Raw genomic sequence first — 17,274 nt, 5'->3', positions numbered from 1 at the left:
GAACCACGGTAGAAACTCCTCAAACTGTTTGTGAACTAGTAACACAAACAGTATGAAGAGATTATCTTTAGCTCAAGGACAAAATCATCCAATAGAGCAAGTATCGTAAGTTTAACGCCTATTTCTCAAATTTTTTTTTTCTTTTTACAGCCTCATCCACAGCATATGGAGGTTCCCAGGCTAGGGGTCGATTCAGAGCTGCATCTGAGACCTACACTGCGGCTCACGGCAACATGGGATCCTTAACCCACTGAGTAAGGCCAGGGATTGAACCCAAATCCTCATGGTGATTATTCTTAACCCACTGAGCCATAACGGGAACTCCTATAAGGAGCCTTTTTTCAATCTGAGAAATTCAAATGTCACACCTTAGTTAAAAATGATCCTTTCAGACAGACACGGAGGAATCAGACCTAGAAAGCCTTACCTGACGTCTCAGCGAGACCCCTGGTAGGGGAGGCTTGTCTGTGACCCAAGTTTTGAATGGTAATGAGTTTTACCTGCCAAAGTCTGCAACTTTCTCATTTTAAAATGGAGGAAATTAAAGTCAACCCATGTGAAAGAATTTGCCCAAAGGCTCCTGGTCATTACTGGCAGAGGGGACGCTAGGACCGGCCGTGAGCCCCTGACTCACTCTCCCTATTAGAACAATGGGAAGCCCGAGCTCCAGTAACAGCCTACACTGTGCATCATGGTAAAAAAATAATGTTATCTTAAATTTAAAAAATTAAACTTATTTTTGTTGCAACATTTTGCAGCTTGGCTTTCCTGTGAACCCCCTCTAGCGTCCTGTCTCCTTCTCTCCTGGATTCAGGGTGCTCTGGGCTCACAGCAGCATCGTGTCTCGGAGGAGGTGGAGCAGGCTGTCTCCACGCTGCTCCCAGCCTGAGTCTCCTCACCCTTTGCTAAGTGGGGACAGGGAGCCGAGGAGACCCCCCCCCCTCACCCCCCGCAGGCCCCGGGCCCCCAGCTCCACGGTGCACCTGCAGCAGGAATACAGACACCTCCCAAAATCTCGGCAATTTCATGATTTTTTCCCCCTGCAGAAGTGTGGTTATGACATCTAATGAAAACTAGCTGACACCTGATTTGAACTTTTTAGCCAGATTTAATCATTCCTTCCCGTAGCAATGCAATCGAGTTTAACTACGGACCCATCAAGAGAGGGGTAGGGAAAACACTCGCTCGCGTTGGCCAACTTGCTTTCCACTGTAAACATAGACAAAAGGGCTTTTTAAAACGGGAGTTTCCAAAAGAACTTACATAGAGTCTCCTTCATGAAATAAATACTTTAAAACCCACTTATTTAAATCACACAAATCAGTAATTTCCTATTTTACTCCATAAAAATAAAACTATAAGAAGTTACAGTAATTTAAATCACAAAGCTCTCTCGGTAACGGCCTGTCACTCCTTTGCTATGACACCATCTCATCGCGGTGCCCACGGAAAAGCCCCTGCCCCTAAACGCTAGCGTGGGGAGGCTGGTAGCTCCTAAGTTGTCCCGTGGTTTTACTACAGGGCGAGCAAAAGAGCTGCTGAGTTCACCCAACCCCAGAGTCCGGGGGGGAGGAAGCAAAGCGGAAGGCAGAGAAGGAAGGGCAGGGCTGGGTGTCCCGCCCGACGTCTAAGCTTGGCTCCCTGGGCCTCGGTCCTGACGGCTTGGGCCGAACACCTCAGTCTTCACTGCCTCGTCTGTGGAGATCAGCTGAAAACGCGTCAGAGCCTGCACACTTCTCTAACTCACGACAACCTGAACCTTCCACTGGAGGGCAAGGCTGCCCTGGTAGCTCGGGGAGGGTCCGTGGGAGGGGACCCTGAGGACGCACCGGCACGTCTCGGGGACGGATGCGATCTTGCTGAGGTGCCTTTGAGCCCCAGGCGCTCCTGCTGCACCTGTCACGGACCTGACATCCCGGGATTTCTGAGCAGCAGCATCTCAGCCCCAAATACCTGGGAGCGGGATTGTGTGGAATGCGTCCTCCCGCTGTCCACAGCCACCTGCCCAGGCCAGGCGTGGGCTTCCCCTTCAGGACCAACCACCTCCCCACCGAAAGATCTGGACCTTGACCACCAGGGGTTTACCACCCTGAGCTGGGGGAGGAGGAAGCCGCCTCCCGCTGAGCCGGGGGAGACCCCAGCCAGCACGTGGGAGGCGTGGAAGGCTGGTCCACAGTAAATTCTGCCTGCGAGGGGGAAGGGGGATGGCTGAGGGACCCAGACGAGTCCTCGTCCCACGAGGAAGCACAGCTCGCTGTTCCCCGAGGTGGAGATCGGCCCCCACTCTGCCCTCGAGCCCCTCAGAGAGCACAGCGCGTGCAAGATCGGCCTTACCTTCTGTGTCTTGCATATTTTCCGCTGACGTGGCCACTGCCGTCACAGCCAGGGGTGGGACAGCTGCAACAGGAGAGGGTGAGTCACTCAGGGGCTGGGCAGGTGCCCCCCCACCCCCCACCGGCCAGGCCTGTGCAGTGTCGGAAGGAAGGTGGGGACACAGACAGACAGAGAGACAGACAGGCAGGGGGACTGGGGGCACGCAACCTCCCATCAGGAGGCGAGGGTCTCTGAACCAGTGCCGGGGCTGCGTCTTGGCGGTGGCAAGCACTGACCTGAACAGCTCCTGGATGGCTGGCTCCACGGGAACTGCGGAGACAGAAAAACAGACACAAATCTGCCATCTATCGCGAGAACCTCTCCTCCCCAGAAAAGGACCACGAGGGTGGTGTCAAGGCCGGCTGAAGCAGAACACACCGCCTGCCCTGCAGGTGAGCAAAGGCTGCTGCAGCCAGCCAGCCGTCACGGACAGCTGCCCGGGGTGCAGGATGGAGACGGGGCGCCTGCCCCAGTAGTGCTCCAGGGCACACAGGACGGGAAAGCACAGGACAGGCCCCAGACAGCAGGTGCGCGTGGGAAGGAGGTCCGGGAGCCCCCGCCCCCGCCCCCACACGGGAAGGGGCTACGCGCACTCACTGGAGGGGTCTGGTTTTCTCACTTAACGGGAAGCTTTTGACGGCCCATCTACCTGGTCTTTGTGGCCAAGCCCCCTGCGTATCAGGGCTCCTCCCGCCTCCGTTTCCTCAGAGCTACTGAGAGCCCGCATCCCAGGCCTAAGCCCTCAGCACGTGCCCAGCAAACGTAACTGCACGTTCGGGCTGTGCATTGGTTTCAGTCACCAGAACCTGCAGTCACAGCCTCAGCAGGACGAAGGTGACCCCCGGCGACGCAGGGCCGGGAAGCAGGACGTACCTCGAACCCCTTTGGACCGCGTGCGATGCCGCTTCTCCTCCGCGTCCACCTCCATCTGGGGAGAGAGGGGGGCGTCAGTGCGTCTCCCGCTGGCAATTGAGGGGCAGTGTCTTCCTCCGGCTCCCTCCACAGGGGTTATTGAAAAATAACAAGCCAGGGAGTTTCTGTCGTGGCTCAGCAGTAACAAGCCCAACTGGGACCCGTGAGGAGGCAGGTTCGATCCCTGGCTCCGCTCAGTGGGTTAAGGATCCCGCATGGCTGTGGCTGTGGCGTAGGCCGGCAGCTGTCGCTCCGATCTGACGCCTACCCTGGGAACCTCCATATGCTGTGGGTTCAGCCCTAAAAAAAAGCAAAAAGAAAAACAAACCCAACCAGACCTTGGCCGTGCAGGGCCCCCAGGGCTAGGCCTTGGGTAGGACACTTCTGGGTCCATCCGAGTTGTACTCTGTACCAAGAACATACGGGACCGCACTTAGGTCTGCGAGAGACCGCACCTGTATCATGTCTGGCTCCTCCCTGAGCGGAATCGTTCCACCTGATGGCGGAGTTTCAGGGGAGGAGGGGGCGCCACAGAAGCACGCGCTCACCCAGGCTGCTCTCACGGGGTTGGGGCCTGGCGTATGACTGCATCCACCTTGGGCTGCCAGGATGCCTTCCAGGGACCCGGGCCCAGGCCTGTGTGCCCACCTACAGCCTGCGCGTGGAGGCACAGAGTGTGTCCGTCTACGCCCTGCCTGGCCCACACACGGTTCCGTGAGGGAGGGACCCTTGTGACACGCTCTCACAGATGCCACCTACCCGAGGGCACCACGTGGCAGCTTAGCTGCAGGGCCCTGAACACACCCCATCCACACTCCCTGTCGAAGCCCTGGGCACACACTGCTGAGCTGGTGAGCTGTGCGTGCGCGTTTGTGCACCAAATGCTTCCACGTGGGAGTAATTTACACACAGGGAAACCGCGTCGCAGGAGCGATGCCTCACGGCCTCAGAGGAGCTGGCGCGAGGTGAGCAGGAGCAACGGCAGCTCCTCGGATCAGACTCCAACCTGGGATGCCAGCCCTCGCCCTGTCCGGTGGGGCTGCAGCCGCGTTCCGGGCAGAAGGCGTGGACGGCGTCAAACAGCCTGTAGGCACTGCCCACAACCTCCACCCTTTGTGACGAGAAAGGTCAGAATTCGGGGAGGAAGCCTGTAGTTAGGTGGCAGTGGCTCTGCCAGGTGCCCTTGTGGAAGGGGCAGCGTGGGTCTGCTCTCGGAAGGGGCAGCGTGGGTCTGCTCTCGGAAGGGGACAGCGTGGGTCTGCTCTCAGAAGGGGACAGCGTGGGTCTGCTCTCGGAAGGGACAGTCGGGGGTCTGCTCTCGGAAGGGGCAGTCGGGGGTCTACTCTCGGAAGGGGACAGCGTGGGTCTGCTCTCGGAAGGGGCAGTCGGGGGTCTGCTCTCGGAAGGGGACAGCGTGGGTCTGCTCTCAGAAGGGACAGCGTGGGTCTGCTCTCGGAAGGGGCAGCGTGGGTCTGCTCTCGGAAGGGGCAGCGTGGGTCTGCTCTCAGAAGGGACAGCGTGGGTCTGCTCTCGGAAGGGGCAGTCGGGGGTCTGCTCTCGGAAGGGGACAGCGTGGGTCTGCTCTCGGAAGGGACAGTCGGGGGTCTGCTCTCGGAAGGGGCAGTCGGGGGTCTACTCTCGGAAGGGGACAGCGTGGGTCTGCTCTTAGGAGGAATTGAGTGAATCCGGATTCTCAGTAGAGCCCTGACGGCTCCCGAGCCGACAAGTACTTACTTAGCACCCCTGTGTGCAGAGAAATAAAATCCATGTACTGAAAACCGAGCTCATCCAGGGAGCTCCACACCCCTTAACGGGGTGTCCCTGTGCGTGTAAGACTGGGCCGGACTTCATAAAAGCAGGACTTCAGGAAAGGGGCGGCGACGCCAGGGCCGACCCCGAGGAGGAACTTCCCAGTAAGAGTGGCCGGTGCCGATGCAGGAGGAAGCAAAGCCGCACGAGGATGCTTCACCTACAGGAAGGCACAGAGCTTGCTGAGGTGGAGACGCTTGGGTGGACCGGAGTGTGAACACGTGGGGAGTCCACTTCCTGGGAAGAGGGGGGACCGGGAGGTGGCGAGAGCAAAGCGGGACACTGAAGAGGGGCTTAGCGGAGCAGAGGGGGCTCGGGCCGCAGGGAAAGTGGGGGATCACAGGGGCCGGGACCAACTGGGAGGGTCACAGCCGCCCCCGGGGGACAGACGGCTGTGACTGGCGCCGGAGCAGGGCAGGGCACCCCCATGCCTATTTCAGAAAGAAATTCCGGGAGGGGTGATGGCTGGCTCCCGGGAAGGAAGGGCGCTAGCGCGTCTGACCCCTGAGATGCAAGCGTCCAGGGAGGCAGACGACCTGAGAAACGTCTGCAGGAGAATCACAAGGTCTCAGGAGAATCACAGGTGCGTGGCTGCGCCCTGGCCCTGCCTTCCCCTGCCAGGTAAGCAGAGCCCTGGGGGTGAGGACCCCCCCTCCACCCGGCGCAGGCAGGCCCCTGGGGGGCACGTCATCACTCCAAGCTGTCTCCTGCCCTTGGACAGATTCCCCCAAGGCTAACACATCAGCCCAGCGTGTACCCAGGGCCCACGTGACAGGAGGGCCGTGATGGAGAAAATGCGGGTCGCATTCCGTGGATGCGGCCTTTCCTGACTCTGAGCACCTGTCCTGGGACGTGGGGATGGAAGGCTGTCCTTTAAGGAACTGGGGCACAAGCTGACCCGCGTCAGGACCAGGGCCGCTAACCTTCCGGGAAGCGGGGCGGCTTCCTGGAGGAGTCGGGACGCGCGTTGAGGTCTACAGGAAAGCCGTGGGCTCCAGGTTTAAAGAAGGGTTGGGGCAGGTGTTCCAGGCCAAGGGGCCAGGACGGGCAAGGGCCCCGGGGCACAGGCACGTGGGAGCTCCCGGGGGCCTTCCTTCAGCAGCTCCCTCGAGCTTTCGGGGGAACATGGCCAGTCTCGCTCGGCAAGCCTGGCCCCTCATCACTCATGCCTGTGAAGCCTCTGAAATAGCCCCCGGCTGCAGCCTGGAGAGAACCTGTCACCGAAGGGGTATGGAGGCTGTGGCCCAGTGTTCATTTTAAATAACAAAGAGGTTTTCTTAGGAGCTTTAAATGGTTTTCTAAAGTCTTGAGTTGAAGAAGTTGACTTTGAACCAACAAAAGCCATCGGAGTGAGTCACGAGGAGAGGGCAGTGGTTATCCTGTGACAGGTAACGTTACATCTGGAAGCAGGAGTTATTCTCTTATTTGATCCCCCCCCCCCCGCAAAGTGCCCTTTTGTCAGGCTGGGTCTTCGACAAGTGAACGGAGTACCAGCTACAGCCAGAAGTCACATGTCAGGAGATCCCTTCAGGCCTTTGGATGCTGGACAGACCCTCAGGCCCTGGCACTGCCCCAGGAGGGCTGGACGCGGGTCCTAGGACGGCTCAGACTCATACATACCCGCTCGGGGAGGTGGGCGAGAATCAGAAATCATGGGTCACAGTCCCCCGAACAGCGTTCAAAAGCCACTCTAACAACTTAACATGCCTCCCCAAATACGGCACTCTCTGCTTTTTGGTGTTGGCGAATTCAGTGGAAGCACACATGTTAAAGTGGAGGATTTCTGGCCAATATTTACATCAAAAGGAAGGACAGCGTTATCATCCAGAGGGTACGAAATTAGAAGGAACAAGTGGGTTTGTGGTTCAAGGTTTATACTTTTTCGGTTTCGCTGCCCCGCGTCACAGGGTGGGAAGAGGGACGGGTCAGGGAGGTGAGAGACAGGCGGAGCCTTGGGTCGCCTGCTCCCGCCGTTTCCTCTGCCGCCGCCTCGCCTCCCTCGCTGGGGCCAGAATCCGCGGACTGTCCTCCAAGGAGCGGAAGCCGGCCCGGCCCCCGGATTGCCGGCATGTGTGTGTTTGGTGCCAACAGAGGCAAGAAAGCTTGAGACGACAATACGGGAATTTCCTGGGCAAAGGCCAGAAGGAAGGTGCAGCTGCCCGTGACTGCAGCGTGACCGTGGCCTTGCCCGCAGTGACCCAGACGTGAGCCAGCTCGGCGTCCTTCCTCGGGATCAAGAGAAGCCCTCAGACACCCTCACACGTGGGCATTTGGGGCGAAAGTCTAGGCCATTAGGGAATTGGCCCGCTCAGAGGCGACAGGCTGAGGAGGTGTGAGGGTGAATGGTTTTATGAACTGGTCCGTAAGCATTTAGAAATCAGCACACGGAGCAGGAACAACAGCCTTCCTTTGATGACAGGCTCCGCACCGCCAGCAGCGGAAGAGGGAAAGTCGTCCGTGTGCGAAACCAAGTTAAAGTTTGACCCTGACACGCCAGCCTCTCCTCCAACGACCACCTGCGATGGGCCTCAGCTGCCCGTGCTTGCACGGAGCTTGGAAAGGGCAGAAGCCAGGCAATGGTGTTCAGAGCCCAGGCGGGAAAGACAGAGCACGGCTTCCATCCGTGTCTGGGTTCCTCCGGGGTCTGGAGACACCCCGACGGCTCCTGCTCAGCACTGCGACGCACTGGGGCGCCCCATCCACGGAGACGGGACGTGGTTCGAGGGCTGTGGGCAGAGTGGACTTGCCTCCAAGAGAAACGGTAGAGGCACGGGTCTGACGAAGACCACTGATGCCGCTTCTTCGGGCAAGAACGAGTCTGGGAGACGGAGCCGGGGCCTCTGGGAACTGCCCTGGCACAGCTCGCTAGGACCGGGACGGCGGAACAGCCGCCCGGCTCCGATGCCTCAGGGCAGTGCCCTGAAGTGACCATCGCGGAACCCGACTCCTCCCAGCAGAGGTCAAAGGCTGAGTAACCTCTAGGTCTTGGGCGGGACTTCACACCTTCCAAACGACCCTGTGAACCCCGAGAACACGGCAGTGGCTGTGCTGCCAGGTCGCAGTGCAAACGTCTGGTGACAGGAGCCCTGGACACCTGCGGTCCAGCCACAGTGTCCGCGGGTAAGGGGACAGTCCTCCCTAAGGCCGACCTCTGCGCCGATGGCTGAGCCGCGCCCTGGCCCGGGAGCCGTGGGAAATCCACGCAGCGGCCAGAGAACGACCGTCACAGGGTCACCCCCGGCCTGAGCGCCCCGAATCGAGAAGGAGACTGTCCGGAGAAATCAGGTCCCTTTCGGGCAGGTGGTGTGATGGGAGGGCTGCCCCCCCACAGCGTCTGTCCCGTCAACGAGGGACTCAAGCGGGGAGGGAACTCGGGTCGGCCGCTCGCTGATCGCGCCCCTCGTGAGCAGGGCACGGCTCTCGAACGTCCATGGCACCAACGAGGAGGCGCCAAGAACTCGCTGCCACCGCTGGTGCACAGAGGGGCCGGGGCTGGGGCTGGCGGTAGCGAAGGCGGGGGGACGCCGGCCGCGGCGTCTCTGGGCTTCACGCGGGCCAAGCCTTAGAGATTCCGAGTCACCCCGCACGGGGCCTTGCCGGTCAGGGTGCGTGGCTGTCTTTGTTCACTGCCACCCCGAGCCTGGGCCTAACGCAACGTCTGAAAGGGAACCGAGGTCTGAAGGCTCAGAGTGACCACCGGGTGAGGTCTGAACAGAGTTTCTTCACACGAGGGGACCTGGCGACTTTCCAGCCACGAAGCCCTGCTCCTCAGCCCACACGGCCCGTCGTGGCACTGGAGGGGCTGCCACGGCGCCCACGGGGAGTGGTCGGGGATCAGGGGTCAGGAGGCCGCGGCTCAGGCCGGGCACTGGGGCTTTGCTCCAGGGGTCAAGGGCAAAGCCGAAGCTTGTTCCCCACTTAACTCCCACGCTTCCAGCTGCAGAGGGACGTTTCTCTTCTGGGAGAGGCTGAGCAGAGGAGCCCCCGTTTCCAGAGCTTAGATGAAATACAGATCACACCCTCCAGATGCTGCGCTCCTTTTGTTAAAATCTCTGTTGCTCCTTGGGCCGCAAGTGAAAAAGTAAGAAAATACGTCTCTATCTGCTTCAATAGTCAAATTTTCTGAGTTGGAGGTGTGTTTCTTTCTTTTTTTTCTTTCTTTTTTTTGCCACTGTACAGCATGGAGACCAAGTTACACATACGTGTATGCCCACTGTTTCCTCCCATTGTTCTGCTGCGATGTAAGTATCTAGACACGGTTCTCAAGGCGACACAGCGGGATCTCATTGTAAATCCATTCCAAGAGCAATAGTTTGCATCCATTAACCCCAAGCTCCCCATCCCTCCCTCCCCCTCCCCCCCAGGCAGCCAAATGTCTCTTCTCTTCTCTAAGTCCGTGAGTTTCTTTTCTGTGAAAACGTTCATTTGTGCTGTATATTAGATTCCAGTTATAAGTGACATCATGTGGTATTTTTCTTTCTCTTTCTGACTTACTTCACTCAGGATGAGAGTCTCTAGTTCTATCCATGTTGTTGCGAGTGGCGTTATGTTGTTCTTTTTTATGGCTGAGTAGTATTCCATTATGTATAAATACCACATCTTCCTAATCCAATCATCTGTCAATGGACATTTGGGTTGTTTCCATGTCTTGGCTATTGTGAATAGAGCTGCAATGAACATGCAGGTGCATGTGTCTTTTTTAAGAAAAGTTTTGTCTGGCTATATGCCCAAGAGTGGGACTGCTGGGTCATATGGAAGTTCTATGTATAGATTTCTAAGGTACCTCCATACTGTTCTCCATAGTGGTTGTACCAGCTTACATTCCCACCAACAGTGCAGGAGGGTTCCCCTTTCTCCACAACCTCTCCAGCACTTGTTATTTGTGGACTTATTAATGATGGCCATTCTTACTGGTGTGAGGGGTAGCTCATGGTAGTTTTGTTTTGCATTTCTCTAATCATCATGGATGCTGAGCATTTTTTCATGTGCTTGTTGGCCATCTGTACTTCTTCCTTAGAGAACAGTCTATTCAAGTCTTTGGCCATTTTTCCATTGGTGGTTGGCTTTTTTGGTGTTGAGTTGTGTAAGTTGTTTGTATATTTTAGAGATTAAGACCCGTTTGTTGCATCATTTGAAACTATTTTCTCCCATTCTGTAAGTTGTCTTTTTGTTTTCTTTTTGGTTTCCTTTGCTGTGCAAAAGCTTGTCAGTTTGATTAGGTCCCATTGGTTTATTTTTGCTCTTATTTCTATTGCCTTGGGAGACTGACCTGAGAAAACATTTGTAAGGCTGATGTCATAGAATGTTCTGCCTATGTTCTCCTCCAGGAGTTTGATGGTGTCTTAACTTCTATTTTAGTCTTTCAGCCATTTTGAGATTATTTTTGTGCGTGGTGTGAGGGTGTGTTCTAGTCTCATTGATTTGCATGCAGCTGTCCAGTTTTCCCAGCAATTCTTACTGAAAAGACTTTCTTTTTCCCATTTTATGCTCTTGCCTCCTTTGTCAAAGATTAATTGAACATAGGTGTCAGGGTTTATTTCTGGATGCTCTATTCTGATCCATTGGTCTGTATGTCTGTTTTGGTACCAGTACCACAATGTTTTGATAACTGTGGCTTTGTAATATTGCTTGAAGTCTGGAAGAGCTATGCCTCCTGCTTGGTTTTTGTTTCTCAGGAGGAGTGTGTTTCTAACCACTTCTCCCCACTTTGTCCTCAGAGCTGGTTCTGGCAGGAAATGTAGAGGCCAGGGTCCAGCCTGGGAGGCACAGGGGCAGGCGCTGGGACAGCATTGTGGTCTCAGGGCCCCTCGGTGCCCCACACACGAGACTGACACCCAAGACCTGGAGGCTTCGTATCCAAGACCAGACCCCTGACCTGTCTGCAAACATAGGGGTCTGGAGACTACCCCACGTCTCTTGGCCACTGACGGCTAGCGTGGCAGCATCCACCCAGCAGCCCCAGGTGCCCGAGGTCCCTTCCGGTCCCCTGTGTGTGACACCCGCCCAGTCCACACGTGTTTGTGCTGCTCCTGATATGGTCCCGGCCGGCTCAGGGCTGGGCTCCCACAGTGATGACCGCCACGTCCGGGCTCCTGGGTGCCCTCCTGCCGGGGCACTCGGCCCTCGAGGATATCTGCATCCAAGGACAGCCAAGCAGGACATCTAGGCTCCAGGCCCTCTTCCAGGTCAAGATAAGCCAGACCTGAGACACAGGAATGGCGTGGGGGCTTATGTAACTCAGAGGCATAGGATCCTGCCCTGGCTCCAGACCCGGATCTGGCATCGGGACCTCTGTGGGCAGGGCAGCTCCCAGTGTGGACCCTGAGGGCTGGACGGGGGCGCCGAGGTTCAGAAAAAAACTTGTCTGGAGGTCGTCCGCTCTCTAACCGGGCGCTTTGCCTTGGTGTTTAATGACGCACCTACGCTCCCCTCGGGCCTCTTCCGGGGTCGCTGGTCCTCTGTTCTCAGAAAGTTCCTCCAGACAAGTGTGCAGAGACCCTTGCCCGCCTTCAAAGGAACGGCACTCCTGTCCTGAGGTGCTTGTTTGGGGTCCCGCCTCCCCCGAGCCCCCCGCACTCTGGACCTCGGCAGGGACGGCCCCAGGGTGGAGGCAGGTGGACGCCTCTGGCGCCCTGCAGACGGCGGTGCGGCCCCTCCCCCGGGGTTTGGGGCTGTTGCCTCCGTGTCTGCAGGGCCCTTCCATCTCTGTGGATGATCCTACCTGAGTGCGTGGTGAGGCAGGGGCGTCTCAGGGGCAGGTGGCCTGGCGTGGCCGGGGGCTCCCCGTTCACTAACAGAGCCAATCAGTTCTCCCAGGGGCAAAATTCCTCCTCACCCCACTGGGGGGTCCAGAGACTCGGGGAGACAGTTCTGAGGGAGGAGCAGGCACGGGGCCTGGCCCGCGAGCAAGGTCTGTCCACCTTCTCCCCTCCATTTCCCGGGAGGCGGGAAGCAGGAAGCTCCTAACCCCCAAGCTGTCCCCACACGGTGACAGCTGGGACGCAAAGAAGGCTGGCGCACCTCAGCCACTCTTCCCAACACCGCCCGGAATGAGCGGTCTTTGACCCGGCCTCGGAGTGTGGTCTCCGAGTGACTCCCACAGCCGTGTTTACACAACCAACCACGCGTGTGTGTGTGTGTGTGTGTGTGTGTGTGTGAGAAGAGGTGGGAACACAACTTTTTTTTCTAGTTGCAATTATTTCTCTTGGACTTTTGACAATCCTGAACCCGATTATTTTAAGTTCCTAGACTTCTAGGCTCCCTGGACAAGGCAGGTGCGCCCAGGACGTCTCGGAAGCTGCAGTCCTGGCACCTGGGAGCCGGGACAGCTCACAGCAGAGTCCAGGCCTTGTGCCCCAGGACAAACCTGCCCCCGGGGAGCCCTGTGGGACAGGTGGGCATAGGACGGGCTGTGTCCATCTCTGGCTTATCCCCTGGCACAAGAGCGGCTGCTGGGTGATAAACACTTGCCTCGCACTAAAGGAGAGCACGCGAGTCCCTTAAAGACCAGATGGACACTGGGCAGAGGGCGGAAGTTGCTTAAGGGGCTCGGTCGCTCCACACGGTGGAGAGAGGAGGAGGAAAGTGCACTGCGGCTTCTGCTGGAACGTTCCTCCAGGGAAGGGACACTCGAGAAAAGTAAAGAACGGATGTTTGGAAAAGGCCGACGATGGCTTCAGGGGCCCTCCCGGGACCTCGCGGGCCCTGTTAGTGACTCTGCCTTCTGCCCGGAGGCAGCGCCACGTGGCGGGTTGATCACGACAGCGTCTAGGACTTTGGGGGTTGCGCAGCTAGAAAGACCTGGAGCTGGAGGTCACACCTGAGTCCCCCAGCCCATCTCCAGGCCCCACCCTGCGAGGCTGCGAGACCCCTTCTGGGGGAATCCTGGGCTTGCCTCTGCCCCCCCAGCAAGTTCAGCCTCTCCTGACACCCACGCTCCTGCTCCCCTCAGCTCAGGCCCCCGTCCCACCTGCTACCTCAGCGACCCTCTCATCTCCTTTTGAGCGGTGGCCACTTCTCCAGCAGTGCCCTTCCCCCAGCCAGCTTGTGCCCTGCCGGATGTCACTTCTAGAATCCAGGACTCCCCAGAGCTGAGCCATCTCAGCCCTCAGCAGAGGCTCCACGTGACCCCCACTTTCCCCAGATCACAGCTCCTGACCCCGGCAGGTCCCGTCGCGCTCGGAGCCCACGTGTCCACCCCGCGGCCTGGGCTCAACCAGCATCCATAGTCCTGACCTCTCGTTTCAGCCTTGAGTCCACAGTTCCAGCTGGGTCCAGAGCCCCGTGGTCTCCAGCAAATTCACTGAAAGCCACCCTCGGGTATGTCTGTCCAGCTGGCCCTGCCTGCACAGGACGTCTCTCCCTGTCTCGCTGCTCTCACTGCCTGGACGCCCGCCCCTCCGCCTTGGTCCGCCCCTTCATCCGACGCCTGCTTCTGTGCTGGGGTCAGAAGGGGTCCCTTCCTCATTTCGCAAGGCCCTGCAAGGAGGACGGAGCCTGTGAAGGCCCAGGACGAGCCCTCTACTTGTCAGTGGCTGTTTATGGAGCAAAGGAAGGGTCTTCTCTCAGCGGGAAACCTTAAAATCACACCTGGCTTCCTCCTGGTCTCTGTTTCCCGGCAAATCGCTTGTCGCATTCGGCTCTCGGCTGCTGCGTGCGTGGCCTTCCACGCGCCACCTCCTGGGCACCGCCCTGGCTCAGCCATTAACACCCAGTCTGCCGCCTTCCCCGGATGCTGTCCCCTGTCCCCGTCACGTGCACAGCGGAGATGCCGTTCCATTTGCACCCTGGACCCAGAAAGGCTCCCTGGGGACGTCCTCAAGCCTAAGCGACAAAGCCTGCCTCTCTTCACGCCCACATTATTGGGTTGAAAAAACCAAGAGAAGGGCACACAGTGAGTGCCGGCCCCGCAGTGGGGATAAAGCGGCAGGGACAGCCTCTCTTCCCCCAGCCAGCCTTCTCACCCGCAAGTTCTCTCTGCGCCTAAAACGTAACGAACAGAGAGCCGCTTCATCTGTCCGTTTCCTCTGTACAAAAGCAGGCTCCTTTGCACACAAACTCTCCGTAAGTTGCGAGTTTGCACGAATCACGTCACGACTACTTCTTCGGGTCAGTGCCTATGGATTATGCTTTTTGGACAGCTGCATAATATTCCACAAAATGTACAGCCAATAATTTATCCAGCCATCCCTGTGAGTTCTCCTGCGAGTGGAGGCTTAGGTTGTTGTATTGTTTTATTCCACTGTAAAGAAGGCCGCATAGATATCACACACATCTTTGTGCCTATTTCCATAATACGGTTTTCTTTTTTCTTTTTTGGGCCGCATGGGTGGCACATGGAAGTTCCTGGGCCCAGGTCGAAATGGAGGTTCAGGCCTACACGACAGCCACGGCAACACTGGATCTTTAACCCACCGAGCGAAGCCAGGGATTGAACTCGGATCCTCACAGAGACACTGTCAGGTCCTTAAGCCACTGAGCCACAATGGGAACTCCCATAAGATGGTTTTCTTAAAGGACAGTGTCAGTGCGGTTAGCAGATGGAAGAACCCTGCCCTGGCGAGGAAAGCAGGATCACGCCGGCTTTTCTAGGGCGAAGGGGGCGTGGAAGGCACAGGTCGTCACCTCTGCTGAGGGTCACGTTACTCCCTCGCCCTCCTGACCCTGCATAAGGTCTGTACTTTCCAGCTGACGAGCTGAGTTTCCCCTGCCGCCGGGAAGCTCTCACTCTCGCCCTTGGCTTATTTTTCTCCTTTTTAAACATTCTGCACCAACGTGTAACGCCTCTGCCCGACTCTCAGGGCTTACGCCGCCTCTGCCCGAGTCTCGGGTGTGACCTCCTTTGCCCCGCTTATCTCTTGCACGTATTTTCTTTTTTTCTTTGCTGGTTGTGTTTTTCCCCACCTAGGAGTACAAAATGCAGGCCGACCCACAGTCACCCGCCAGAGTCCCAGCGCCCTGCGGCTCTACGGCCCGTGTGCCTTCCCGGCGAGCCCCGGCTGCTGCGGCCCTCGGGTCCCCCGCCCCGGCCGTGGACCCTGGCGTCCAGGACTCCCCGGGTCAGCCCCTCGCTACCTCGACGGGCACCTACTCCCGCCTGCGTGTCAGCCCCACGTCTGCTCTACACCCTCGGCTGCGTGTTCGTGACCCTGCCGGGAAGGTGCTTCCTCGTCTGCTGAACCCCGGCCTCGGCCGGACAGGCCCTCCGGCAGGAGCCGCAGAGCAGACAGCGCTTCCCCTTCCCAGAGACAGACCCGCAAATGCGATGGGAAAACGGCCTCAATGAGCAATCAGCACCGCTCTGCATTCACGAGCTAATCTATACGTCCGCTTCTGAGGCTACATCTGGTCTATATTCAGCATTTTCCAACTTCTCCCCCATTTACATTTTGATGAAGCGACACAAAAAATAAAATTCAAAGATTCAAATATGTTATGATGTAAAAAATTCACAGAAGTGCCCATTTACCTAGAGATTTGAAATTATCCTAGTGATTTTCTAATCCCTATTTTTCTTAAAATCCAATTTTTAAAAAATTGTTTTTTTTTTTTTTTAAGGACTGGAATATACTAAAGAAATAAAGAACAGAAAAATTAGAGACGGCGGTGTCTGCAAGTGAGGACATGTAATCCGTGGAGTTCGTCTGTGCTCGGGGAGACCAAGCACACTGCCCCACGGAAGAGTTTCGGAAGCGAAAACCTTTCACGAGTCATTACATAGGAAACACGGGCATCTGAGAGAAAAGGGCGGGGACTTGGTTTCCCCACTGAGTGTGCCTCTTACCCTCGGATCCCAGCTCTGCCCCGCACAGCGCACACGGCGGCCCGCGAGCTCAGTGAGGGTCGGATGGGTGTGCACGTGCACGGCCGGCCCGGGGCTTTGTAAACGGTGGAGAGCGGTGCCCATGGAAGGACGGACGTTGCGTCCTGACTGGCGCGGAGACGGACTGTCTGGGGACAGATGTGCAGGTGCCCACAGAAGAAGAGAAGCTACAGAAGAAGCTTGTAGCTGCAAGCGAGTGGGGAGGAGGTTCTAGAAGGGGGCAGGGGTTAACGCTGAGCTAGGACCCCCGGTACGAGGGGGCTGAACACAGCCCTGCGGTGTGACACTGACCCCACTGGGCCGTGGTCAGGTGGCTGCGGGTCAGTGTGGGAAGGTTCATCCATCCGGTGATGGGGTGGGGGCTGGGAGACCCCTCTGACCCCGAGATTGCTGGACTTGGTCTCAGGAGACCAAGAGTGGGTCTCTGAGTGACGCTCCAGAGGAGGCAGGACAGCAGCCAGAGTGCCCAGACTGCGGTGGACGGGCCGTGAGAGGGGCACTGCCCAGACCCATGAGCACAGGCCTGAGGGCTCCAGGGTGGCGCGTCTCTTATATAAGCCCCAGGATAGGTCGCGATGCCACCAGAGAGGGGAAGACAGGGATGAGGGCCTCCAAGGGGACATGGTGACACCTGAGCAGTGCGGCCACGGAGGCCTGGGGGCAGGGAGGGTGGCGCCAGCTGTGATCACAGGACGCGGTTGGCGGACCACATCTGGCCTGACATCCGACCGTCAGCCCTTGGTGCTCACACGCACGCATACACACACGCACATGCACACGCACAGCCTCCCCGTGCACACGGGGCTGTGCCCGCTGAGGACACACACCCAGGGGTGGCGGTTACCTTGCAGGAAGCCTTCTCTCCTAGGAAGGGAGGCAGCGTGACTCCGTGGCAGGACGCAGGCCCAGAGTCGGGGTTCTCTCTACGTCCTGATCTGGGTCCTCCCAGCCTGTGACCGAGGGGGGGTCACTTGGTCTCTCTGCGTCTCGGTGTCTCCATCTGCAAAGTCGGAACGGGAGGGTCAGGCGTCTGATGATGTGTCAGCAGGACATTCGGAAGCAGCGCGATGAGAAGGTGCCCTTGGCGGTCGCCGTGGGCCCGCCAGCCTCCCCATTCTCCACAGACAGGGGCCCCTGGCGAATTATTCTCCAGGACGGGGGGCTCTTTGGGCTCTGGGGGCTTTCCCCTTGTTCTGTCTGGAACAAGCGCTGTCTGGCAAGTCCTGTTCCCTGCGGGCTGTGGGACATTCCGCTCTACCTGAGAAGGTTCTGGGGCTGCTGGTCCGGGGACCAGGCTCCCCAGCCTCCTCTCTAGTCTCTCCTTCCGCGTCTGGTGTGGGGGGGGGGGCAGCGCACAG

The 17,274-nt window shown here is 58.0% G+C and overlaps 1 protein-coding gene across 6 annotated transcripts in view; it reads right to left on the bottom strand.

Moving 5' to 3' along the window:
* MYT1L (myelin transcription factor 1 like) overlaps positions 1-16,904 on the bottom strand; it is a 140,013-nt gene extending 123,109 nt beyond the window's left edge. For 5 of the 6 annotated variants that reach the window (XM_047782725.1, XM_047782722.1, XM_047782719.1 and 2 more), the window contains exons 1-3: positions 3,247-3,301; positions 2,610-2,643; positions 2,335-2,397 (exon numbers count right to left, since the gene is read on the bottom strand). In XM_047782725.1, the coding sequence (XP_047638681.1) occupies positions 2,335-2,397; positions 2,610-2,643; positions 3,247-3,301 (152 nt within the window). Of the gene's footprint in view, positions 1-2,334; positions 2,398-2,609; positions 2,644-3,246; positions 3,302-16,760 lie in introns of those variants that run through there. The other variant, XM_047782721.1, reaches the window with a different exon arrangement.
* Positions 16,905-17,274: the final 370 nt, after the last annotated feature.

This window comes from Phacochoerus africanus, chromosome 5 (genome assembly GCF_016906955.1).
Source record: "Phacochoerus africanus isolate WHEZ1 chromosome 5, ROS_Pafr_v1, whole genome shotgun sequence".
In the NCBI taxonomy this organism is placed as follows: domain Eukaryota; kingdom Metazoa; phylum Chordata; class Mammalia; order Artiodactyla; family Suidae; genus Phacochoerus; species Phacochoerus africanus.
The sequence above is the reverse complement of the archived record's forward strand: the minus strand, read 5'-3'. Positions and strand labels throughout refer to the sequence as shown.